This window comes from Petaurus breviceps, unplaced genomic scaffold (assembly GCF_028583685.1).
Source record: "Petaurus breviceps papuanus isolate PSGF00001 unplaced genomic scaffold, PetGlider_PUasm1.0 185, whole genome shotgun sequence".
NCBI classification, from domain to species: Eukaryota; Metazoa; Chordata; class Mammalia; order Diprotodontia; family Petauridae; genus Petaurus; species Petaurus breviceps.
In genome coordinates, this window is record NW_027185797.1 from 21092302 (window position 1) to 21115502 (window position 23201).

Here is a 23201-nt window from a genome sequence, read left to right on the forward strand (position 1 = left end):
CAAAAAAAGAAAGGAGAAAAAGAAAGAGGAAGGAAGAAAAAAGGAAAGAAGGAATCTAGCCAGTAAACCCCATGTTTAGTGGGCAGCTTCTGGTCATCAAAATTTACCTTCCTTTGGAGAGGAGAAGGAGAAGGTGAAGGAGAGGATGAGCTGAGTTATCCAACTAGCTGGGTCCCTATTCATGCAGCTCTGTCTACTGGAGTAGTATATAGTCTGGTTTGGAAGACAGAGTAACTAGATATTCATAGGGAGATCAGATAGATCAGAGGTATCAAACTCCTGGCCCATGCACATGCCCACAACTCCTGCCTGAATCAGCTTAAGATGTAAATGGGAAAGTTTAACAAAAGGAATGAAAATTCAATGCAGTACAGATGATGCTAATTTTTTTCTAAGTCAATATGTAGCTAGCTGGTGAAGATTGATTCCCATTAGAGTATGATATCATTGCACTAGGTCATTGGATGCAGAAAGTTGACCCTAAGGTACTGACACTCTGGAATGATGTAGCAATGGGAATAAAGATAATGTTCCAAGTGGAATTTTGATGGTGGGAAATAGCACCTGGACTTGAATTCTAAGGAGTATCTAACCATAGAGAATGAAGGAGGAAGAGGATGAGCCCCCGATATCAGGTTTGACATGATAGAAACTTATTGGCTGGCACGGGTGGGGTTATGGCCTCAGAAGCAGAAGCCTCAGGCTGGAGTCCTGGCATTGACAATGTTTGTATGACTGGATAGGTAAGCTTCTTGGCCTCTCAGTTTCCTCATTTGTAAAACAGGGATAATCATGCTTAAAGTTACCTGACTCAAAGGGATGTTGTAGGAAGTGGACTTTGTTAACATTAAAGTCAATAAGATTATAATTCCCTGCCCTAGGGGAGAAATAGATACTAGATACATACAAGAGATATGCATGGTATCCCAAAAGTCTTAATGAAACTTTAATAGCTTAATAAGACTGTTGGAACACCCCGTACAGAGGAGGCAGATGGTAATCTCAGAGGAAAGGCACTCTCAGCTGGGGGACCTAGTAAATACCTGAGGCCAGCTTTGAACTCGGCTTTCCTGCCTCCAAATCTAGGGAACTGTGACCCAGACAGAGAAAGCTTGAAGGAAAAGAGTGTTTGCAGAGATCCTATGTTATGATTCGGCAAATCCCAAAGAGACAGAACAGCAGCCAGAGGAAGCCATCTTTTAGGCAGAGCCAACTTCAGTGGAGTGTCTGGGGCTTTTTTCCAGGGTGCTGACAACACGTGCAAACCTTCAGACTGAATAGAACAGAGCTTAGCATCTAGTCAGTTGAATAAAGACTTTGATCAGGTCTCAGCTGGTGAGCTTGGGTCACCTCTCTCCCATCTCACCTATTCTAGAAGGGTTTTTTTTCCTAAAGTGTCTGTCTCTGGGTCTCTGCTCTCTATCACAGGACTATGTCCTTTCCTCTTAAGAATTGAGAGTATTTTTTTTGGTGCTGTTTTCTTCCCCTGGGAACAAACTTAAGGCTCTGCTTGTAGACAGTTGGAAATCAAAATCTAGGTTATAGCTGAGGACTTAGAACGGGTGACCCTGGGAGTTTGAGGAAGTCAGACTAAACATCACCATGCCTTATGATCTTATGTGTGTGACTAGCTCATTCCTCTCTGATCTTGATAACCAAGAGGTTCAATCTGTTGATATCAAGGAAGCAGAGTCACTTCTAGCCAATAGCCAAAAACTTTCTGCAGTCTGTGTGTGCCCCCATTTTCTGCCCCCAGAACTTTGGATATTTATATGTTGTTTCTGCTTACAACTTTTCAATGAGACAATTGTAGACACTTGAGACTCATCCCTCCAAGCTCTGCCTAGTACCTATATCAGCAAGGTAGTTATCCTTAGGGAGTTTCTCTTAAGCCTTTACTAAGAGTGTAGAGCAGTAAAGATATTTGATTGGAGTGCAGTGGGTAGGAACATTTACAAAATTGTGTCCTTGTGCCTGCAAGTCAGAGATTGGAAAACATTTGAAGTGTTCAGCAAACCTTAAAGCATTCTTTAAGTGTTATTTAGTCAACTGCTTCATCAACAGTGTTAAGTTCTTAACCTTTGTTTTGTTGTAGACCCTTGGCAGTCTGGGGAAGCCTATAGAGCCCTTCTCAGAAGCAGAGTTTTAAATAAATAAAACAAGATGTATATGATTGCAAAGGAAACCAATTATATTGACATAATTATCAATATATCAATGTCTATCTAGATCTTTCTTGATTTATATATCAACATATGTATTTAATTATATGAACATATATCCATATCTATATTTTACAGTTCGCTGACTCCAAGTTAAGAGTCTGTCGTATAGAGAAAGAGCTATGTTGATGTTGGTACAGTCACATCTTTGAGGTGGAGGGCATGAAGCTAATAATTCATTGATATAACAATCTCCCAGAAAAAGAAATCCTCTCTATAAAAGCAGGTCAAGACCTGCTCGGTAATATAGAATCTGATAAGCTTTGCCTATAGCACTGAGGGGCTGTGACTTGAACAGCGTCCCACAGCAGTACGTTATCACAGTGAGATCTGACCCCTGTTCTTCCTGCTACAAGGTCAGTTTTCTCTGCATGATGCTACGCTGCCTTTATGCTTTTTGTTTCCCTTCAACTGAATTCAACAAACCATTATGAAATGCCAAGTTTGTACTACAACTGTGCTGGGCTTCAGGAATATAAAGACAAAAGCTTTCAAACAATTCATATTCTTTTGAAGGGAATACATGGTATTTACATAATCCTACCTGAAAGCTTTTAAGTGGGAGAGATCACTAACGACTAGAAGTTGGAGAGGATTATGTGGCAGATGACACCTCAGCTGGCCTTGGAAGGAAGCTAGTACATACATTTTATGTGTCTTCTTTAAACATCTGAATGGATATGCATATCTATCATCTATTTATCTATCTATCTATCTATCTATCTATCTATCTATCTATCTATCTATCTATCTATCTATATCTGTCTGTCTATCTATCCATCCATCCATCCATCCATCCATCCATCCATCTCCTTATTAAATATCCTGAGAGACAACCATGGCATAAAGCTAGGCTTGGAGTCAGGAAGACCTGAGTTCAAGTTCAGCCTTAGACACATGCTGATTATATGACCTTAGGCAAGTTATACAACTGATCAGTGCCCCAAGAAACTTCTCAAATGATTATTTTCTGAGAAACTGTGAATCTGTATTGGTAAAAGGAGCTCTTTCACCAATTTCTATAGACCAAAGAAATCAAGAATGTAATTAAAAAACAGAAGAACAACAACAGATCATCATGGAGTACTAGCACTAGAATTGGAATGGACCCCAGAGGCTGTGCAGTCCAATTTTCTCATTTTTCAGATAAAGAAACTGATGAGCAGAGTCAGTGAGCAACTTTTCTAGGATGGTCGTCCAAGCAGGAAGTGGTGCCAATGGGATGTGAGCCTGGATGGTGAAGCACTAATTTACTGATTTTCCACTGTGCGATGCCACTCTGTATGTGTTTCACTATCTTTGGATCCATCCTACCATTGCCATTAAAAGTTTCTTTTGATTTTATTGATGGAGGAGGTGGGTAATCCAAGAAAGACATGGGATGGAATAGAAATTAGAGAGGGGGGAAATAGAAGCCCGGCTTGAGGAAGAGGTCAGCCTAAGAGAATGGAGAAAAGGAAGATGGGAAAAAAAGAGATTGCAGAAGTCATTGAAGAGGACAGAGAGAGCCCTTGTAATACTAGCAGTAGGATGACCTCAGGCATTATGGGCCAACTCCAACAAACATAATATTCCCAACTTGAGTCTTTCTGTTTTTCTCATTGTGACTGCATCATAGTTTTCCAGTTTCACTGCCAAGGGCAAGACAATCATATTTAAAAGGAGTAGATGCTGGGTACTCAGATGTTTGTGTGCATCTGTGTATGTGTGTTCTCGTGTGTGTGTGTACAGGCACGCATGAGTGGGTTGGCCAGTCGACTTTCACCTTGCACTGTATTTGACCTGATGAACTGGGAGCTGGTGGTGGCCTTGATTGTCCATTAATAACTCTTTTTGTTTGCAGCAGTCCTATGCACCAGCTCCCCACCCCATGGCTCCTCCCAGCCCCAGCACAAACAGCAGCAGCAACAACAGCAGCAGCAACAACAATAGCGGAGAACAGTTGAGTAAAACCAACCTGTACATTCGAGGCCTTCCACCCGGCACCACGGACCAGGACCTAATCAAGCTGTGTCAGCCGTAAGTGTCTTTAACAATGCTTAGTAAGCCTCGATCTTCCCCTAAAGTACACTGCTCTGATGGGTCATCCTCCAAAGGGTTCATGTGTTTCTGGTGGCAGCAGTTTGGCAGGTCTTGTGGACTATGAGCTCTCCAGTATGAGTGAGGATATAATAGCAGGGAAAACAGATTGATTTTAGGATGAGTGAAAAGAGACTCAGTGTCCAGATAATGGAAGTGATTGATGGTCTCACTGTAGTCTGCCCTGGAAAGACTATACCTACAGAAATATGTTGAATTTTGGGCACAAAACTTTAGAAATGATATTTATAATTTGAAGAAAGTTTTGAGATGACCAGCCAGCTTGATGCCTTAAGAGCCTCAAAAGGATGCTATAGAATGATCAGCAGAGGTGGCAGAGTAGATAGAGTGTGGGGCCTGGAGTTGACTCATCTTCCTGAGTTCAAATATAACCCCAAATACTTACTAGCTGTGTGATCCTGGGCAAGTCACTTAACCCTGTTTGCCTCAGTTTCCTCATCTGTAAAACGAGCTGGGGAAGGAAATGGCAAAACATTGCATGTCTTCGCCAAGAAAACTCCAAATAGGGTTGCAAAGAGTCAGACACAACTGAAAAATGGCTGAATAACAATCTAGAATTATTTGAAGGGGTGTCTCTTGGAAGACCCATTAGTCACAGGTGGCAGCAGTAGAAACAATAGATAAAAGGCAACAAGAGGGAAATTTTGGGTTTATGTAAGAGGATGAGGGAGGAATAACTTCTTAATAGTGAGAATGGGCTAGTTTGGAACATACCACTGGAGGTCTTCAAGCAAAGAGTGGCTGACATCTTGTTGGGTTTATTGTAAAAAAGATTCTTCCCGTGTATAGTCTGTCCACCAAGAGGTCTTGGAGATCTCTCCACCTGAGAGATTTTTGAGTTTGTTTGCATAGAAAACACCAGGCCTTAAGACCATTTATCCATTTGGTAGAGTCTTCCCCAAGGAAGATTATTCACTCTTAGATTGTGCAACAATATGTGCTAAGCCAACCACGAATCGGTAGAGGTCAGACAGTCAACAGTCAGTTTAATAATAAGTGTTCATTTAAAAACAAGCATTTATTAAGCACCTACTATGTACCAGTCTCTGTGCTAAGCACTGGAGAGAAAAAGAAAGGCAGAAAGATAATACCTGCCCTCAAGAAGTCTGAATCAGCTGACGTGGGTTGAGATAGATACCACCCACAATGGACCTCTTACAAGGTTGATTTCAGGACTTGCACATGTCAGTCTGGTTGGTTGTATGCATATTTGTTATTGTTGCATTGTTTCAGTTGTGTCTGACTCTCTGTGACCCCATTTGGGATTTTCTTGGCAAAGATACTGGAGTGAATTGCCTTTTCCTTCTCCAGGTCATTTTACAGATGAAGAAAATGAGGCAGGCAAGGTTAAGTGACTTGCCCAGGGTCACACAGGTAGTGTCTGAGTCTGGATTTGAACTCAGGACCTCCTGACTGCAGGGCCAGCATTCTATCCATTGAGTCATCTAGCTGTGTGTATCTGTGTTTGTCTGTATACGGTTTTTATCAAGTACTAAAAGATTGTGAAACAATCTCTTTCTTGTAGACAAATATCTCATACAAAGGCTAGTTCTCAGGAAAGGATATGACATAAAAATGTCAGAAAACATTAACTTCATAATGATAACTGACATTTGCATAATACTTTCTAGTTTTCAAAGCTCTTTCCTTACAACAACCCTGCGAGGCAAGTTTTCAAAGCACCATTTCCCCCAATTTTCAGATAGGCCTTAAAGATTAATAGACTTGTCTAGGGTCACACAGTTAGGCAAATGGCTGAGTTGGAAATGAACTTAGGTCGTTGCTGAATCCCAGGTTCTTTCCATTAATGACTCTTCCCCTTCATGCCCTTCATAGTTTTTGCTTTAATTAACCCCTATCTCCCTATCCAAAAGCATTCCCTTTCAGAAACACTGGGCCATGTAGACTCAGACAGAACCATGTGAACAAGTAATTGCTGTGTTACTTAACTAATTCCCTTTGAATCCATACCCTAGCTTGACCCATGTTATGATCACTAATACAATTCACTTATGCCAGTGCAATCCAGCAGAAATTTGATTTTTATTGAATATGGTTTCATGAACTTTATGTGAATATGCAAATTATTCTATCTTATGGTAATGTGGAAAGAATATTGACTCTCCAGTTAGAAGGCCTGAGTTCAGATTCAATCTCTAATGCTTCCTGTTTGTGTGACCTTGAGGAGGTCACATAATGTCTCTAGGCCTCTTTTCTCACCTGTAAAATAAAGCAGTTGGATTCTAAGATAGATCGAGTTCTAGATCTAAATCTATGATGAATCTTGATAGAGGAATCCCAAATGGAAATTCACTTCATTAGCATAGATCCCCTTCTGTGACTATAGATTCAGTTTAGGGAGTCCTCTGAGTCCCAGAGAGATTAGTTGTAATCATGGCCTATACATCAGTAAGAGTTAGGCTGAGACTAACAGAAGTCTGAGTTTGTCTTTTGCTTGAAAGTGCTGAGTTACTAAACCAACTTTCTATATAATGCTGCGTCTTAACATATTTACAATTTAAACCATCGATTTTAAAACCATTAAATTATATTAAACTTTGCCAGCTATATTAGTTGAAATGAATACAGCTTACCTTACCTTTGTCATCAGATTTCCTGCTAATATTTTAGACAGCTTAAAAATGCTATTTCTGAAAAGAAAAATAAGGTTTAAAAAGACTTCCCTTTCCCCAAATTCCCAATAATTTGGAGTATTGAATGATTTGAGTATTAAATGCCCAGAGACATAGAGCTGGTCTGGAATTCAGTACTTCTGGACTCCAACCAACCACTGTCCCTATAAGGTTCAGCTGCCTCCCTTTAAGACCCTTATCTGACAGGTGCACAAAATATTCCTGTGGAGAATATTGTTTTTATTTTCTTTTGTATTGTTAAAGCATCTAAAATGGGTTATCACAGAATGCATGGAATCTTTTTAATCTGGGGATTTCTTCTCATAGGATTCTCAATCAGAAGCAATATCGATGTACTTATTTGTCATTTAATTGGCACTCAACAATATTATTTTTGTAGATTTGGAAGGATGTTGTTCAATTGTTCTGTTTCATTTTGGCAATTCCTTTAAAAAAATAGATATTTATTTTGTGAATTTTCCAACCTCTAAAGGATTGGAAGAGGAAAACCAAGCAGACAATATTTATTTGTCTTCATTCTGAATTTTCAAGAATGGGAATAAATATCCAAACAGGAAGTGGGAGGTAAACTAAGCTACAAATACAGATTAATATCATCCGGGGCCAGTGCAGTGTGTGGATTGCTGTCCTTCCCCCTGGTCTGGAAACTCCTTGAGTTGTAAGAAAGCAGAAGGTATAAAAGTGAAGGGCAAATCCACACTCTGAACCAAACCTTTCAGTTTTTTTCCCAAGAATTAAAGCAATATGCTAAAACAAAATAAAATAACAGTTTCAGGAAAATGGGGTCTCTTAAAAGAGCTTAAAGATTTTATCTTATTTCAATATGTGCCTCCAACTTAATTATTCATCTCCTTTAAGAGAATCTTGTCATGCAAATGCACAGCAAATACTCTTGCTTCCCATGGATGTCTCTTAAAAAAAGATTTATATTTATGTCAGGACACTGTCTATTTCTGTATCTTAGAAAATTTCAGGCCACTGACTGTTTTTCCTTCTCTTTGATGAGAAAAGTTGATGTGCTGGGAAGAACTTTGAGTCATAGGAGACCTGGGTTCAAATCTTCATGGTAACACTTAATGAACCATTTGACCCTCACCAAGTTGCTTTAATCTCCAGGACTCAGTTTCTTTATCTGAAAAATAAGTATAGGCTAGCTGGTTGAGAAAGTGTCATCTGGCTTCAACATTCTACAGGATGACTTTCCCTTTTTCTATGAATACAGTCCCAGAAAACCAAAGTGCTTGAAATCTTACCTAGGAGTCATTCTGCCTCAGCTGTTCCAAACTTCTTCTTGTTCAGTCTTTTCACTCATGTTCGAATCTCCATGACCCTAATTGGGATTTTCTTGGCAAAGATAAGATACTGGAGTGGTTTGCCACATCCTTCTCCAACTCATTTTACAGATGAGGAAACTGAAGCAAACATTGTTCAGTGATTTGCTACCTCTTAATAGCTGGCCAGACCATGACATGAGGTGACATATGTTGCCAATGTGTGTCCTTCTCCCGATATTTGGAGACTCTGGTCATACGTCCCTTACCTTTTTACTGAATACTCATCTTACAATATGTATCTGATCTCTTGGTGAATTTAAAGGGGGCCTCTAGACCTGTTCACTGTGGTCCCAAGGCCAGGTTAGCTCAGTTCAGAAAGTCTTAGTAATTGAAGATTTATTAACTCGATTGAAAATTGTTTGCTTAGGTATAGAGGAATCATGACTTGAGATAGTAGAAGGAATTAATGCAAAAGAAGAAACAAGAATAAAACTTCAAAGTATTGCATTCTGATTTACCCTCACTCACTTTCCCAATCATGCATCACTAAAAAACAAGCCTCTATTTGTACTCTAAATATCTGCCTCCATTAGCATCCATTTCCCATAATGTTTTGCTGTGAAATTGCAAGTCCTTTCTGACTTCACTTTTTCTTATTTTATAGGAAATGTAATATTTGCTAATATCTATGGTAATAAGATAATAGAAAACACAGAAGTACAAAGAAGGCAGAGATATATTGAATTATCCTGCATTTAGTATACAGTGTTCGTATTAATACTAATGAACAGAAAGAAAATTATATTAAAGAAAAAGAAATTAAATTATTTCTCAATGTATAATCCAAGAGCAAAGGGATGTCATCTGGATTTGTAGCATCCCTTCGCAATTCTTATTAAATAGCCCCATTAACATTTATCACCAAAGATCTGGAGATAGAATTACAAGCAAGATAAAAGTGAAAAAGAAAATATAGAGAAATAACATCCATGAAGAATGCTTGGCCTCATGGGATCTCTGGAAAATGTCTTTAGATAATTAAATATAACATAGCTTGGATAAAATAATCTATTACAACTTGGTTATTTCTTGAAGGATATGGTGCATTTCTATATTCTTTGGGTTTTATGCCCCATAGACCACCTTTCCTCTAAGAACACAAAGCCCTATGACTTAGAACTCCATCATCCAGAGTCGATTTAAAATAAGAGCATTTATCTCTGTTTGAACAAGTGACAAATGTGGGTTGGAGAACACTTCTATGGGTTCAAGAAAAGTCAGATAATTTCTGATATTTTGTCTAGTTCAAAAATGCGCTGTCATCTAGAGATGACCCTACAACGGACTGTTACTATAATGAGACTTTTAGTGTGTTATCCATAAAATAAGAGGACATAAAATCATAGCTGGATCTGGAGCTGGAGGGGCTCTCGGAAGCCAGCTAGTACATTTCTCGAATGTTATAGGGGAGGAAGCTGAGGCCCAGAGAGGTAGTTTCAATGACATGCCAAAGACCTCCAAGAATGCTTCAGAGTCAGAATCTTCTGATTCCAGAGCCCTCAATGCTCTGCCCATTTCCACATTGCTGCCCTCCTTCATAGCTATTAAAATAAACAACTCTCATGGGCCTATATCATTAAGGAAGGGGAGAAAAATCAGAGCAAAAGGAAGAAAATTGAACAATTCTAGAATAAATTCAATCTGTAGATGCCCCTTTGGGTTGGGTTTTCATTTAGAAGCTATATTCATAGGAGATTTCTGAAAGGTGTCCATTGAACAATTCAAACATTATTGATTGTATGCCTATTATTTTCAAGGTACTGGGAATAAAAAGACAAACAGCCTCTGTGCTGAGGGGGTACCATGAGTTCTCATAGTAGGGGGATGAACCAAGTACTGTCAATAAGAAACTACAAGTAGAAATGTAAGGATGATTTGGTGGCATTGAACTTGGCATGGTGGAACCCAAGGTTAAGTTTGAACTCTATCACTTGATTCTTGCAAATCTTAGGCAAGTGATTTCACAACTCTCTGGCCTCACTTTTCTCATCTTTAAAATGAGAGATGACTTCTGAGGTTCTTTGCAGTTCAAGATCTATAATTTCAGAGGAGGCAGTTATAATTATTTGGGAATAAGGAAAATCCTTTCATCGGAGGGAGTACCTGAGCTTAATCTTGAAGGAAATTCAGAATTTTAAAGGGCAGAACTGAGAAGGAAGTTCAAGTCAGGTGAGATGAATGGACCATGAAAAGACACAAAGGTGGGAAATGGACTTTGTTTATTAGGAACAGTGAGTTTACTGGGGAAAAAAAAAAGATGCCCATGTTTTTTCTCTTAGCTTTGGCATATGGGGAAGGGAGGAGGAAACAGAGGGAGAGCAGAGTTTAATGTGAAGATAGACCAGTGCAAGCTTTATAAGCCTAATATAATATTTGTGGATTAATGACTTTTGGAAACTCTAAGACTGCCCTTATCTGTTGGACTATACCACTTCTATAAAAAGTTTTAAGTTTATCTAATAGATGCGTCAAAATACATCCTTGGAGTAAAATGAAAATGTTCTTTAAAAAAAAACACCTAAGTAGTTTCTATAATGAGCATAATTGGAAACAACAATGAAATTCCTATTGAAATGCCCATGGTACCTCTTATCACAGGATCCCCAGTGTCTTACAAAGTTTAACGAATCCTCAAAAAGGTTTTAAGAATCCCCCATCCTCCACTTACGCACTTCTTTGTGAGGTTGTGTGGGCTTAGAAAAAAAAGTGTGGTAGAGTGAAGAGAGGGGCTAGCCTTAAGTTATTGGAAGTCTTGTCTCTGACATAGACAGTATGTCAAGGTCGTTTCTCGACACTATATCCATGAAGCCTATCCATCCTATCTCTCTGCCTGTCTGTTTGTCTTTCTCCTCTTTCTCTGTCTACTCTGTCTCTTTCTGTCTGTATCTCTGTTTTCTTCTATATCTCTATCTCTGTATCTGTCTCTCTTCCTCCATTCTTCACATATACGTGTGTATGAAACACACACACATATACACATGAATATACATATGTGTATAATGTGTGTATGTATACACATACATATGCATGTACAGAATTATATACATATTATATATATATATATATGTTTTATCATATCCTTGTTATGGTTCCTTTTTGTTATGAATTCAGAACTGATTCTGAAGCTTCCTGAAGCTAAACAAAGATAAAAAAGCAGGAAAACTCCTGTCTAAGTGTCCAAGTTCTAGTCCTAGAAAGAGCACCTGGTGAAGGATTTCCCCTGTTTATATCCATTCTATGCAAATTTCCTACTTGCTTAGTTCCTTTCCTTTCTAGCTGCCCCTTTAAAGCCACACCGAGCTTGCCACTTTTACTGGAGCCAAAGGAGACAGATACTCCAGCAATTGAAAACGAGGGAACCAAACAGCTGATATTTGGGCTTGATAGGGAAACTCTGTGCCTGGGCTAATCTCCCAGACTTTCCCCAATCCATTTGCACCAGCATTTTCATGCCAGGCACGGAATGCTGAAGCCAGATGAGGTAGCGAGTCAACTGGTGCGCTGTGGATGCTCTCGTGCTTAGTCCATTATAAATAGCGTCGGACAGTTCTGACAAATGCCCCGACACAATCAAGCCTTTTATCAATTTAAAGGTAACCTTGTCACAGTAATCTGTCAAACTGTGCACATACAACTAAAAGGAAACAAGTCATCATGCACCCAGAGTCACCGAGTAAACAAGAAATATGTGACTAGGAAATTGCTATGCTCTTTCTTGTAACGTCTTTCTAATAAGAACATAAGAAAGAATTAAAAGCATCTCACTCCAGGTGAGTCTTCATTTGGCCAGCTTGGCCAGTTCTCCAATCTGCTTGGGAAGATATGAGATCGAATAGAGAATCCAGACATTGATGATCAGAATACCTCTGGCATGGTCCCAGCAAGGAGGGGTTTAATTACTGATGCACTTAAAGGACAGAGTTATAAATACATACCACCCGAATTGTTCAATGTGTCCACAACAGAACTCAGTATCTTTCCCCCACACTGTGTCTCTTCTTCCAGCCTTCCCTGTTTCTATGAGGGTGCTTATAATTTATTGATTCCAGAACTGGAATGAGACTGAAGGATGAAGAGTTAGGGATTAAAAGAACAAATCTTGAATACAGCCTGAAGAGAAATGAGACCATTCTGAGCAACTGGGGTTTTGTCTTAGAGGAAATTGGAAGCCATTGAAGGTTTTTTTTTTTTTGCTTTTTGGAGGGCGATTGGGGTTAAGTGACTTGCCCAAGGTCACAGGCTAGTTTTTGTGTTAAGTATATGAGGCTGGATCCGAACGCAGATCCTCCTGACTCCAGGGCTGATGCTCTATTCATTGTGCCACCTAGCCACCCCAGAAGCCATTGAGTTTTAGGTAGTGGTGTAGTATGGGAAGACTTGTGGTTTAGAAGATTACTTTAGCAGCTGTGTGGAAGATCCACTTAAGAAAGGGGAGACTGGAAACAGGGTCAAAAGCAATTGCAATAGGCTGGGAAAAAGGTGATGAAATCAGGAGGGGAGGGAACAGATATGAAATGCGTAGAGGTAGAATTAACCACAAGTCATGATACTTGACAAATCATTGGATATGGAGAGTGAATTTATTTATTGTTACTATTATCATATTTTATCATCATCTATAATACTAATAAAAGCAACTTTGCTTTTATGATGCCCATAATTCAGTTGAGTAGACTGAGGCAGAGGAAAATTAAGTAACTGACAGGAGGTCAGAACTACTAGGTGTCTAAGGCATGATTTCAATGATTTGAACCCCAAATCTTTGCTACTCTAGCATTCTAACCACTATGCACACAGACTCCGAAGTAATTTAAACTTGTATTTTGTGAATCCTTCTGTAAAGCATGAAATCCTTCTCTCAAATAACGAAGAGTACCTTGATTTTCCTTCACATAAATCCCAAACCTGATATTCTATAAATTCACATTTTCATGTATCAGTTTTACTAAAATTAAAAAAAAATTGAAAGACAGAAAAAGCGATGATGGTGCTTTTTAGAAGGTTTGTCAACACACCAAACCTTTGGTCTCTTCCTTTTTACTATTCTTTTTATTTTTATTTTTATTTTTTGTAGTTGAGATCTATGATTGCATTAGTATGAGGAATTCCAATATGGAAATTCTCTCCATTTTTGTAGGTTACCAATTTTGCTTTAACAGTCTTACTGTCAGTTAGTGTACAGAGAATTGGACTCAGAGATAGGAAGAGTGAATTCAAATCTAGCCGAATACATTTACTAGCTGTGTGACCCTGGGCAAATCATTTAGCCTCTGTCTGCCTCCATTTCTGTGAAATGGGATCAAAAGAACACCTTCTTCCTCACGTTGCTGTATAGCTAAAATGAGATGATATTTGTAAAGTTCTTTGCAAACCTTAAAGGATTATATAATTGCTAGCTCTTATCATCAGAGAAATCCCAAGGGGCCACTGAGAAGTTAAGCAATGTACTTAGCGTCACACAGACAGTGTAAGTCAGAGGCAGTATTTAAACTCCCCTCTTCTCCACTCCAAGGCCTCCTCTCTATCTACCATCCTCTTCTAAGTCACCCTCAGCAAACAGAAATATGACAAAGGATACTACTTAATCAACGTGTCACCCAAATTCCTGTATTCACCATATCGTAATGGTATAACACACACTCTGAAAATCTAGTCTTGGCCTACCTCAGACTATAACACACTTCAATATGGTCTTAGATCCGTGATCTTGTCCATACGGTTAAGTTCTCTCACAAATTCCAACACATCGATAACTCTTCTTCCTACGTGACTCGTGTCTAAATTCTCCCATAAATCCTGTCAGGAGTCTATGCAGCATGGTGGGGTCTTCCTCCAGATTTGTTGAGGGTGGGCGTCAAATGTACATTGCTCCTCCTTTGGGTCTCCCTACATTCCTGGCCCACTTCCTTATCCACTCATACATCTCTCCAAAGTTGTCCTTTGCACTGCTCAAATACATATAAATTCAATATAAGACACATTTTGAAAGCCTTTATATTTAGAGTGCCTGGGAATATCACGATTCCTTTTAAAAATCCACTAGAATTCTGTAGGCGAAAGTGAAACCTAGAATGCCAGCTTTGATTCATTGAATTGGATAATGTAGTTTAAAACTTCTCTGTTGTCTGAGTAATTGGTGTGTGTTGCCATTTTTATGGTGTAGTGACTAGATTTTTATTGATGAGTCAATAGCTTGGGAGTGTTTTTGTTTTGTTTTGTTTTTTATATTTTTAGGTGTAGTCATTTTTGCAAGCTAATTGTGTGCTTTACGGAGGCTATATTTTCCTTTAGTGATTTTTCCCTCCTCTGTAATTCTAACAAACTATCCTTTTATTTCTTCCCCTTCTTCTTTGCCACCTCTTCTTTCTATGTTAAACAAATATATTGTCTTTGAAATCAGAGAGTAAGAGACACAGGTTATTGAAATATTGATTAAAGAAATGGCAAATGCAAACACACAACAGAAATAGTAAAGCTAATTCATAGGGGACAATGGAAAGGGTCATGGATTTGGAGTTGAAGGGTCTGTATTCGAATCTTGCTTCTGACATTTAATGCTGTGTAAGTCATTCAACAATTCTCTGGGTCTCAGTTTCCTTCATTTTAAAATTAAGAACTTTGACTAAATGGTTTCTACATTCCTTTTGTACTTTAATTTCAAGACTGAGGGGGAACATGGGATGGTAGACACAATGCTGGGCATCCAGTCAGGAAGGCCTGGGTTCACCTCCTCCTTCTGACAATGTGTGTGATGATGAGTTAATCACTTCATCTAAGTCTCAGATTCTTCAAGCATAAAGTAGGGGAAATATTGGTGTCCCATTGCCATTTTAAGCTTTAATAGCTTAAAGACTTTGGGGATATTCAGTAATATTTGTAATAACTACTAAAAGGGCTATCATGCACTGGAGTGATATAATAGAGAGAAAGCTTTTAAGTGCTCTGTTAAGTACTATGTGCCAATTAATATTAAAGATCTATGAATTTAAATATACAGAAGGGATTGCAACTCGAAATCAAATGTATTTCTACAATTCATTTAATTGTGGAGTAACCCCAAATCCTTCTTATTTAAAAAAAAATATAGTAGCCTAGCATTAGGGGTTTAGAACAAGAAAGGACCTTAGCGGCCATATATTCAACACTCTCTGTTTTAAAGATTAGGAACAAGGGTCCAGAGAGAGGCTGACTGGCCCAAAACCTCATCGGTGGTTGAGCTGGGACTTGACTCAGAAGGCACTATTCTCTCCACTTTACTACACTGCTACTGAGGAATACTGTGAGTTTCTTTCTCTTTTCCATGGTGAAGCTTCTTTGGGATTATTTCCTGGAAGGTTTTCTTGTATGAGCAAGAAACGCTGTAAGTGCAGTGCTTGGCAAATAGCAGACACTTAAATGTTTATTGACTGACTGAATGAGCAACATTGTGGTGTCAAAGACAGAGCAATGAACTGTGAACCAAGAGAACTAGGTTCTATGAGATGGCTCTGCAGTGTGATCTTGGAAAAGTCACTTCCCATTCCTGGGCCTCAGTTTCACCATCTGTAAAGTTAAAGCAATGGATTAGATGAACTACAAGGTCACTTGCAGATCTGACATTTCTAACTCAGTGTCTTCCTTGAACACAGTAGGCTCTTAGAAAGCATTACTTTTTTTTTGGATTGAATTAAATCATCTTTCTCCCTCCCTTATCATTCTTTGGATCTTTATACTTCTCTAACCAAAGGGGATTTTTCAGGGATGCTACTTCATTCTGACAGGAGACTGCTAGGTGACTCCATGGAAAGAGTGCTGGACCTGATAACAGAAGACTTGAATTCAAATCCAGCCTCAGACTCTTACTAGCTGTGTGACCTTGGGCAAGCCACTTAGCTCCTGTTTGCCTTAATCCACTGGAGAAAGAAACAGCAAAGCCCTGTAGTACCTTCGCCAAGAAAACCCCAGGGACCCTACTCTCTGTGAAGAGTCAGACATGACTGAAGAATAGCAACTTCATTAAGGTTATTATCAAGGCAGGTAGGGTCGTGAAGGGTATAGAATGCTGGATTGGTGTCAAGGAGGAATGAATTCAAATCCTGCCTTTGACATTAACTGTGTGGGCAAGTCAGTCAAACTCTCTCAGCCCCAATGTCCACACCTAAGAAATGCTTGTGATAATAGCAGCTACTTTACATGGTTATAATACCTTGGGGGTGGGGAGTAGGAATGGCTTCCCACAGGAACTGAGCCTTGAAGGAAGTTAAGTATTCTAAGTTTCAGTGGTGACGGAATATTGTCTAGATATTAGAGCCAGACTGTGCAGAAAAACAGTAGGAGGAAAGAATACTGAATTAGATATCATGAAACAGGTACAGTTACTCAAAACACAGACTACATGAATAAAGAAATAAATTAGGAAATGGAGGCTGATGCCAGATTATGAAGGAGTTTAGATTTTCAGTGGGTGATTCTCTAATTTATGAAGGAAATTGGGAGCCATGAAAGGTCTTTGACTTGGGTTGGAATCATGTCTCTGATTCACATTAGCTTCATGTTTATGGGCAAATCATTGAACCCTTGGAGCCTCTATTTCCTTTTCTGTAAAATGGGGGTATCACTACCTGCCTCAGTGATTGGTGCAAGGCAGACACTTTGCAAACCAAAGACCACTGTATCCAGAAGAGTTTTTATGAGGTACTGAATAGAATTTTGCTAATTCCTCTAAGATAACCTGGAGAAAACCACTAGACTAAAGAAAAAGGATTGGTCTTATTAACCTAATTTTACATGGTGATTCCAGCATGGAATGGTTAGTGGATAGAGTGGTCTTGTAGTCAGAAACAGACATATGTCTGTGGGACCATGGATAAGTGATTAGCCCCTTGGTATACCAGGCAACTCTCTGTGACTATAAGTTACAGAGAGGTCACCAATCTGCATTACTGGATGAAGTTCCCGTAATGGGAGTCGCCTACACTGATGAAATCATAGACCTTGATCAAAAGAAGGAACAAATGGCAGACAGTATAGCTAATATGAGTTATTCAACTTGTATACATATTTTGTATTCGTGCATCTACACATATATGCATATAGAGTGGGGCTATTGTCATTTACTAGAATTTACTTTTTAGGCTTTACAAACAATTTTTGTACATTTCTTACAACCTCTTCCATCCTTCTGATTATGACTTAACCAACACCCACTATACTCTCTTACAAACATATAGCTGTGGACTGAGCTAGGAAGTTTCTCTTAAATAAATTCCTTTGCTAATTTTTTCTCATCTTCTACTATTTTCACCAACTGCTTAATGTCTTCTCTTTCTTTCTCTTAATCTGTGTTTAAGAATCTGTCGCTATGCATTTTTCTTCTTGTCACATTGTGTGCGTGTATGTGTGTGTGTGTGTGTGTGTGTGTGTGTGTGTGTTGTCTCCCTATTCAATTGTCTTATTCTTAGGGGTAAGAACATTGTCTTCAGCTTTCTAGGCATTTAGCCATGGTTCCCAGGACATTGTGTGTCACATGATGGCCAGTCCTGACATGGTCATTGAAGAAATAAATGACAATACCTATGGTTGCCTTGGGACAAACTATTTCCTACAATTGAAAATGCACTTTCCTCCTGCTTCCCAATACAGATTACCATATGGAGAAACACATTTCAACTTGATGCTATGAAAAACTTCTGAAAAAAAATACAAATATAAAACCAAAGGCAGATTTTTTTCTTTGTGAATTTCATTGTATTGCTATGACATCCAAATGGTACCTTTGTACAAGCACAAATACCACTGATCTGATGTAACTTTCATCATACCACTGCTAAAATATTTGTTTTTTTTAAAGTGACATAAATGTATTAGATGGTGATATTCAATAATTTTCTGAGTTTTTCTTTTGACAAAACTCTTAGGTATTTTATCCAATAAATATCTAACCAATCTTTAATAGCCTGCAAGTTATTGGAATAAGCTAGCTCAAGAGGTGTTGAGTCCATCACATTGGAGGTTCTCAAGAGGAGGCTAGCAGTAATCATATCGACAAGATTATAGCCCAGGGGTTGCTGGGGCTGGATATGCAATCACAGATACATTCCACCTCTGAAATTCTAGGATCCTGAGAGGACTTAATCATGTGGTCCTGCCATATAATAGCTTGGACTCTAAGAAACTTCTCAGAGCAAACAGAGTGGTTTTGACTGGCGCCTTGCCATGATATTACAATCCTACTTCTTTTTGGTTTGAAGGTGAACATAGGTAGAGTTTAAAATGCTGCATCCTCTTTTGACTGTGTGCATTTATGGGAAATATTGCTTTGCTGGATGTTTCCCTAATACTGGCATCTAGTGAGGATTCATGAAGGGGATAATTTTACCTCGAAAGAGTTACATGTGACCTAGAGTCACTGGAAGCCCTTAGTTTCTGGCCAGCACCTGGTAATCATTAGAGACCATCACCAGTTGCTTGGACCCTGCCTTATCTGCACACCTGCCTTAGCAAAGAGAACAGAAGGACTCAATAAATGAGTGTCTGTACTCACTGCTCTCAGGTTCTCTGAGCCATTAGAAGAAGAGTGGTTAAAGTCACCCACATAGTTTAACAGTCATTTCTGCTCTGTGATCCAGCGACAATAGTATCCATAAAGTGCATATGCAAATGAAAATATTATTGAGAATTGTGTAAGAGTGATACGTAGAGGAATGTGCCATGAAAAGGACAGTGTCTTGTTATGTCCGTATAACCAATTAATCCATTCCAAAGCACATTCACTAAACACCTATTAGGAAGACTTCAGTTAAAAGCCTGCTTCTGGTGCTTGCTTACCTGTGTGAACTTGGACAAGTCACAACCTCCCTGGGTGTGAAATTCCTTATTTATAAAAAGAGAGGGTTAGACTAGATAGATGCTGAGAGCTCTTCTAGCTCCACAATCAATGTGCAATCCCACAGTCTAGTTCTAGAACACATTCTACTGGAGAGAGATGGTGCTGTTCATGCAGCATGTATTCGCATGAGAATTTAAGGGGCACAGAGAGAGATTACTGATGGGATTGATAGGAGGGAAATATTCCTGTTGGGGATGATACATGAGCTAAGTCTTGTCCATCATTTAGGATATAGGAACCAGTGTGGTATAGAGAGTGTGCACTTAGAGGCAATAGGACCTGGGCCCAAATTCCACCTCAGATACTTACTAGCTGTGGGACTCATAGCAAGTACTCTCTGGGCCTGTTTTTTCATCTGAAAAATGAAAAAATTAGACTTGGTAACATTCATGATGCCTTCCTGCTCCAAATCTATGACCCTATGTTTCTCATATGGAATCAAAGCTTGTAACTGTTCCTTTTCTGAATGAGGAGGAAAGAGAAGGAGGAGGAGGAAGTTTCTGATTGTGTCTTCATATGGGCCAAGATGCAGAGACCATCATTGCATATCCACACAGAATGATGATTTGCCTCTGTATCTTTGATCGGGTCCCTGGCTGCCTTACCTAATATTAGAGACCTGGGTGATGGTAATGTATGAGGCCCAAACACTAAAACAATAGTGAAATAGTAGGAAACTCACCAGTGTTCCATGTCTGCCCTTAGGCTGCCCACTGCCCTTATCATGGAAAACAGGAAACCTTCTTTATGTGTCCCTAGTTATACTGGTAAGGGACAGCTGGATGGCTCAGTGGATAGGGTACTAGGTCTGGAGTCAGGAAGACCTGAGTTCAAGTCTGATATCAGACCCTTACTAGCTGTGCAACCTTGGGCAAGTCACTTAACCTCTGTTTGCCCAGGAGGCAGGTAGATAGAGTGGATAGCACCCTGGGCCTAGAACCAGGAAGACAAATCTGACCTCAGATATTTACTAGCTGTGCAAACTCTGCCTTAATCCATTGGAGAAGAAAATGGCAAACCACTGCATTTTCTCTGCCAAGATGACCCCATGGACAGTGTTGGCATGCCATGGTCCGTGGGGTCATAAAGAGTTGGACATGACTGAAGAACAATAGTTATGCTGGTAAACCTTATTATACAGACACCCAGCACAGAGAAATTGGCTAGAGCCAAGTGTATAAATCAGGGCTATTGTCAAGTTACAGCTTGTTCACACTTGTACACTTCTGAAGGGCTGGTGCTTTTCTTCCCTAGAGTGACAGCAGCAGCTGCACCGAGGTTCCTGGAATGCAAACATACATATCTTCCATTGTCTTCACGTTAAATCAGTTGTAGATCTTGGAATTTAATAGCTAGAAGGAAGGAAGAAACCATCCAACCCCTTCATGTTATAGAAGAAACTGAACCCTGTGTTCTCTGCAGGGCAGGCAGCATGGTGCAAGGGAAACAGATTGGTAGTGGCATCAGAAGAATTCCAAAGTCTGCTCTGGTAAGGTCTGAGGGCCCTAAGACCAATCACTGTACCTCCTGGGCCTCGGTTTCCTTCTCTGTAAAATGAAGTCTTTGGACTAGATGACCTCTGAGTCTTCTTCCTGCTCTAGAGTTGTGATCCTAAGACCCTCAGTATTCAAACAATTCACCTAAGGTCATGCTTGTGTGTATGTGCAGACATTTACTATATTTAAAATACGTTTGTTTACGCAGAGATACACATACGCTAGAAATGGCCAAGTGGGAGAGCACTGGATCAGGAGTCACAAAGACCTGATTTCAAATCCAGCTTCAGAAATGTACTCCCTGTGTAATCCCTGCAGAGTCACTTCACCTCTACCTGTCTCTATTTCCTTATCTGTTAAATAGGGATAACAGCATCTTCTTCCCAGATTTGTTGTAAGGATCAAATGAGACAACATGTGTAAAGTACTTTGAAAATCTTTATATACATATACATATATATTTACTGGCTATTATTATTGTATTACATTTAAAAATATGCATCAACACATACATGTATTTGTATGGATAGTATGTGTATCTACATTACTATATAGTAATGTTTGGTCTGATTGGTATGGAGAACTCCCTGGTCTAGAAAGAAATTCCCTCTACCATACAGCTCAGGAATTCCTTTGTAAACTGTTGACTTATTGGGGATTCTTAACTTGCAGTCCATCAACTTTTTAAAAAAAATTATATATTTCAATATCATTTGTTTTCTTTTTAACCCTATGTGTTCTCTTTTGTCCATTTAAAAGAATGATTCTGAGAATGGCTCCATGAGCTTCCACAGGCCACCAAAGGGGCCTGAGACAAAGCAAAGGCCAAGAACCCATGACTTAGAGAATCTCTGGAGAGTCCTGAGAGGAAGCCAGGCCTTCCACATCTAAATTCAGTCTTTTTCTTTTCTTTATCATAACAGAGTGTCCCAAGAATCGTTCAATCAGAAAATAGGTTTGGGCGTACAGAATGCATCTGACACTGATTTCTCAGGAATGCATTTTTTCTGAATTTCCTCCCCATGCCCCATCATGGGCACCTCCTCCCCAACCATACTTTCTATTACCCCTTTATGTGCTGTCTTCCTCTATTAAAACAAAAACTTCTTGAGGACAGGGCTTTTTGGTGTTTTCTTATATTTGTATTCTCAGCATGTAGCACAGAGCCTATCACTCTTAATAAATACTAGATCCATCTCTTTACCTCTCTATCTATCTAACTATCCATCATCTACCCTACACGTCCATCTACATTTATGTGCTCATCTATCTGCCTGCTTAGCTGTCTGTGTGTCTATCCATTGGCCCTTCCATACATTGTATATCTATTTATCAACCTATCAATCTCCTAAAGAAACCTGTAAACTGCCTTCTTTTCTCTTCCTCTCTCTCTCTCTCTCTCTCTCTCCCTCTCTCTCTCTCTCTCCCCCCACCCCCACCTCCATTGAAGGTGCCAGGGTTTGGTCAGTGATAAGCATTTCCCTGACATCAGGAAGGTCACCTCTTCATCCTCTATCCTTTTTCTTTTCCTTTCCAGTCAAGGACTCCCGAAAGAGGAGAGCAAGGCCCTTGGCCCTCCTACTGGGTAGGGATGGGCTCTGCATGTCCTCTTGGTCCTCACGCTGGAGAAAGTTGCTGATCTGCAGCCTTTCAGAGACAGTGCCGGCTGGCTGGCAGAGCTCCAGGAATACTTTCTGGCAACAGGCCGCCAGACAAGCAGCTGGTTATTGGGCCGATCTATGCAGTGCACTGGAGGCTGTGGCTGCCATGCTGGGCTCACTCCTCTAGCCAGTTCCCCTGACTTTTGACTGTTTTCCCAGTCTCTCCCTTTCCACCTTCCCATGGATGCTGAATGGGCATGGGCAGCCTCCAGTGGGTTGTTCTCCCTTAGTCTCCTGCCGTGTCTGGCTGGAACCATACGTTTGACTCCCCCCAGGCCCAGGGGCATGCTTGGCATCTGTTAGTGACTCTGCCAGGGCTCTGGCCAGAGCCTGCTGTTACAGGAGCCTGATTGAGAGGGGAATCAATATGAGAGCTTGGCATTCCATTGTCGCTGAAGGCTAGGAAGCGATAGTCACTGAATCAGCTCGATCCTGCCAGCATCTATTACATGCGTCTCTCTATGGAAAGATCTGAGAAAGGAACCTGGCAAGGCAAGTTGTCAAGATGAAGTAAGCAGGGAAAGGTGAGAGGAGATAGTCAGTTCTCTGCCAGATTTCTGAGCTGCTCCCTCTTCCTTCTCTCCCAACAAAAAAGTCCCTTCTTTTCAGGGCATATTCTGATTTTCCTTTTACATCTAGGGTTCCTAGACCCTGAGCATAGGGGAATGTTTGTTTTTGTGGATGGGAAATAGCACAGACTTTCCATGAGGGACTCTCACCCAGTAGGTATATCCCTTATGCTCAAAGGGCCATCTGCACATTTGCTGATGTGGCTGGTGAATGAAAATAAAGGTAATGGGAATGAGACACATGGTTCCTGAAAAATGGTTCATTCTCTCTCTCTCTCTCTCTCTCTCTCTCTCTCTC

General features: G+C 39.9%; 1 protein-coding gene across 18 annotated transcripts in view; it reads left to right on the forward strand.

Annotated features, from left to right (window-relative positions):
- The window catches only part of RBMS3 (RNA binding motif single stranded interacting protein 3), a 1480592-nt gene that overhangs the window by 876418 nt on the left and 580973 nt on the right, over positions 1-23201 (forward strand). For 13 of the 18 annotated variants that reach the window (XM_069088563.1, XM_069088548.1, XM_069088550.1 and 10 more), the window contains one exon: positions 4066-4241. In XM_069088563.1, coding sequence (XP_068944664.1) covers positions 4066-4241 — 176 coding nt within the window. The remainder of the gene's footprint in view (positions 1-4065; positions 4242-23201) is intronic. The other 5 variants (XM_069088553.1, XM_069088549.1, XM_069088559.1 and 2 more) reach the window with 1 other exon arrangement.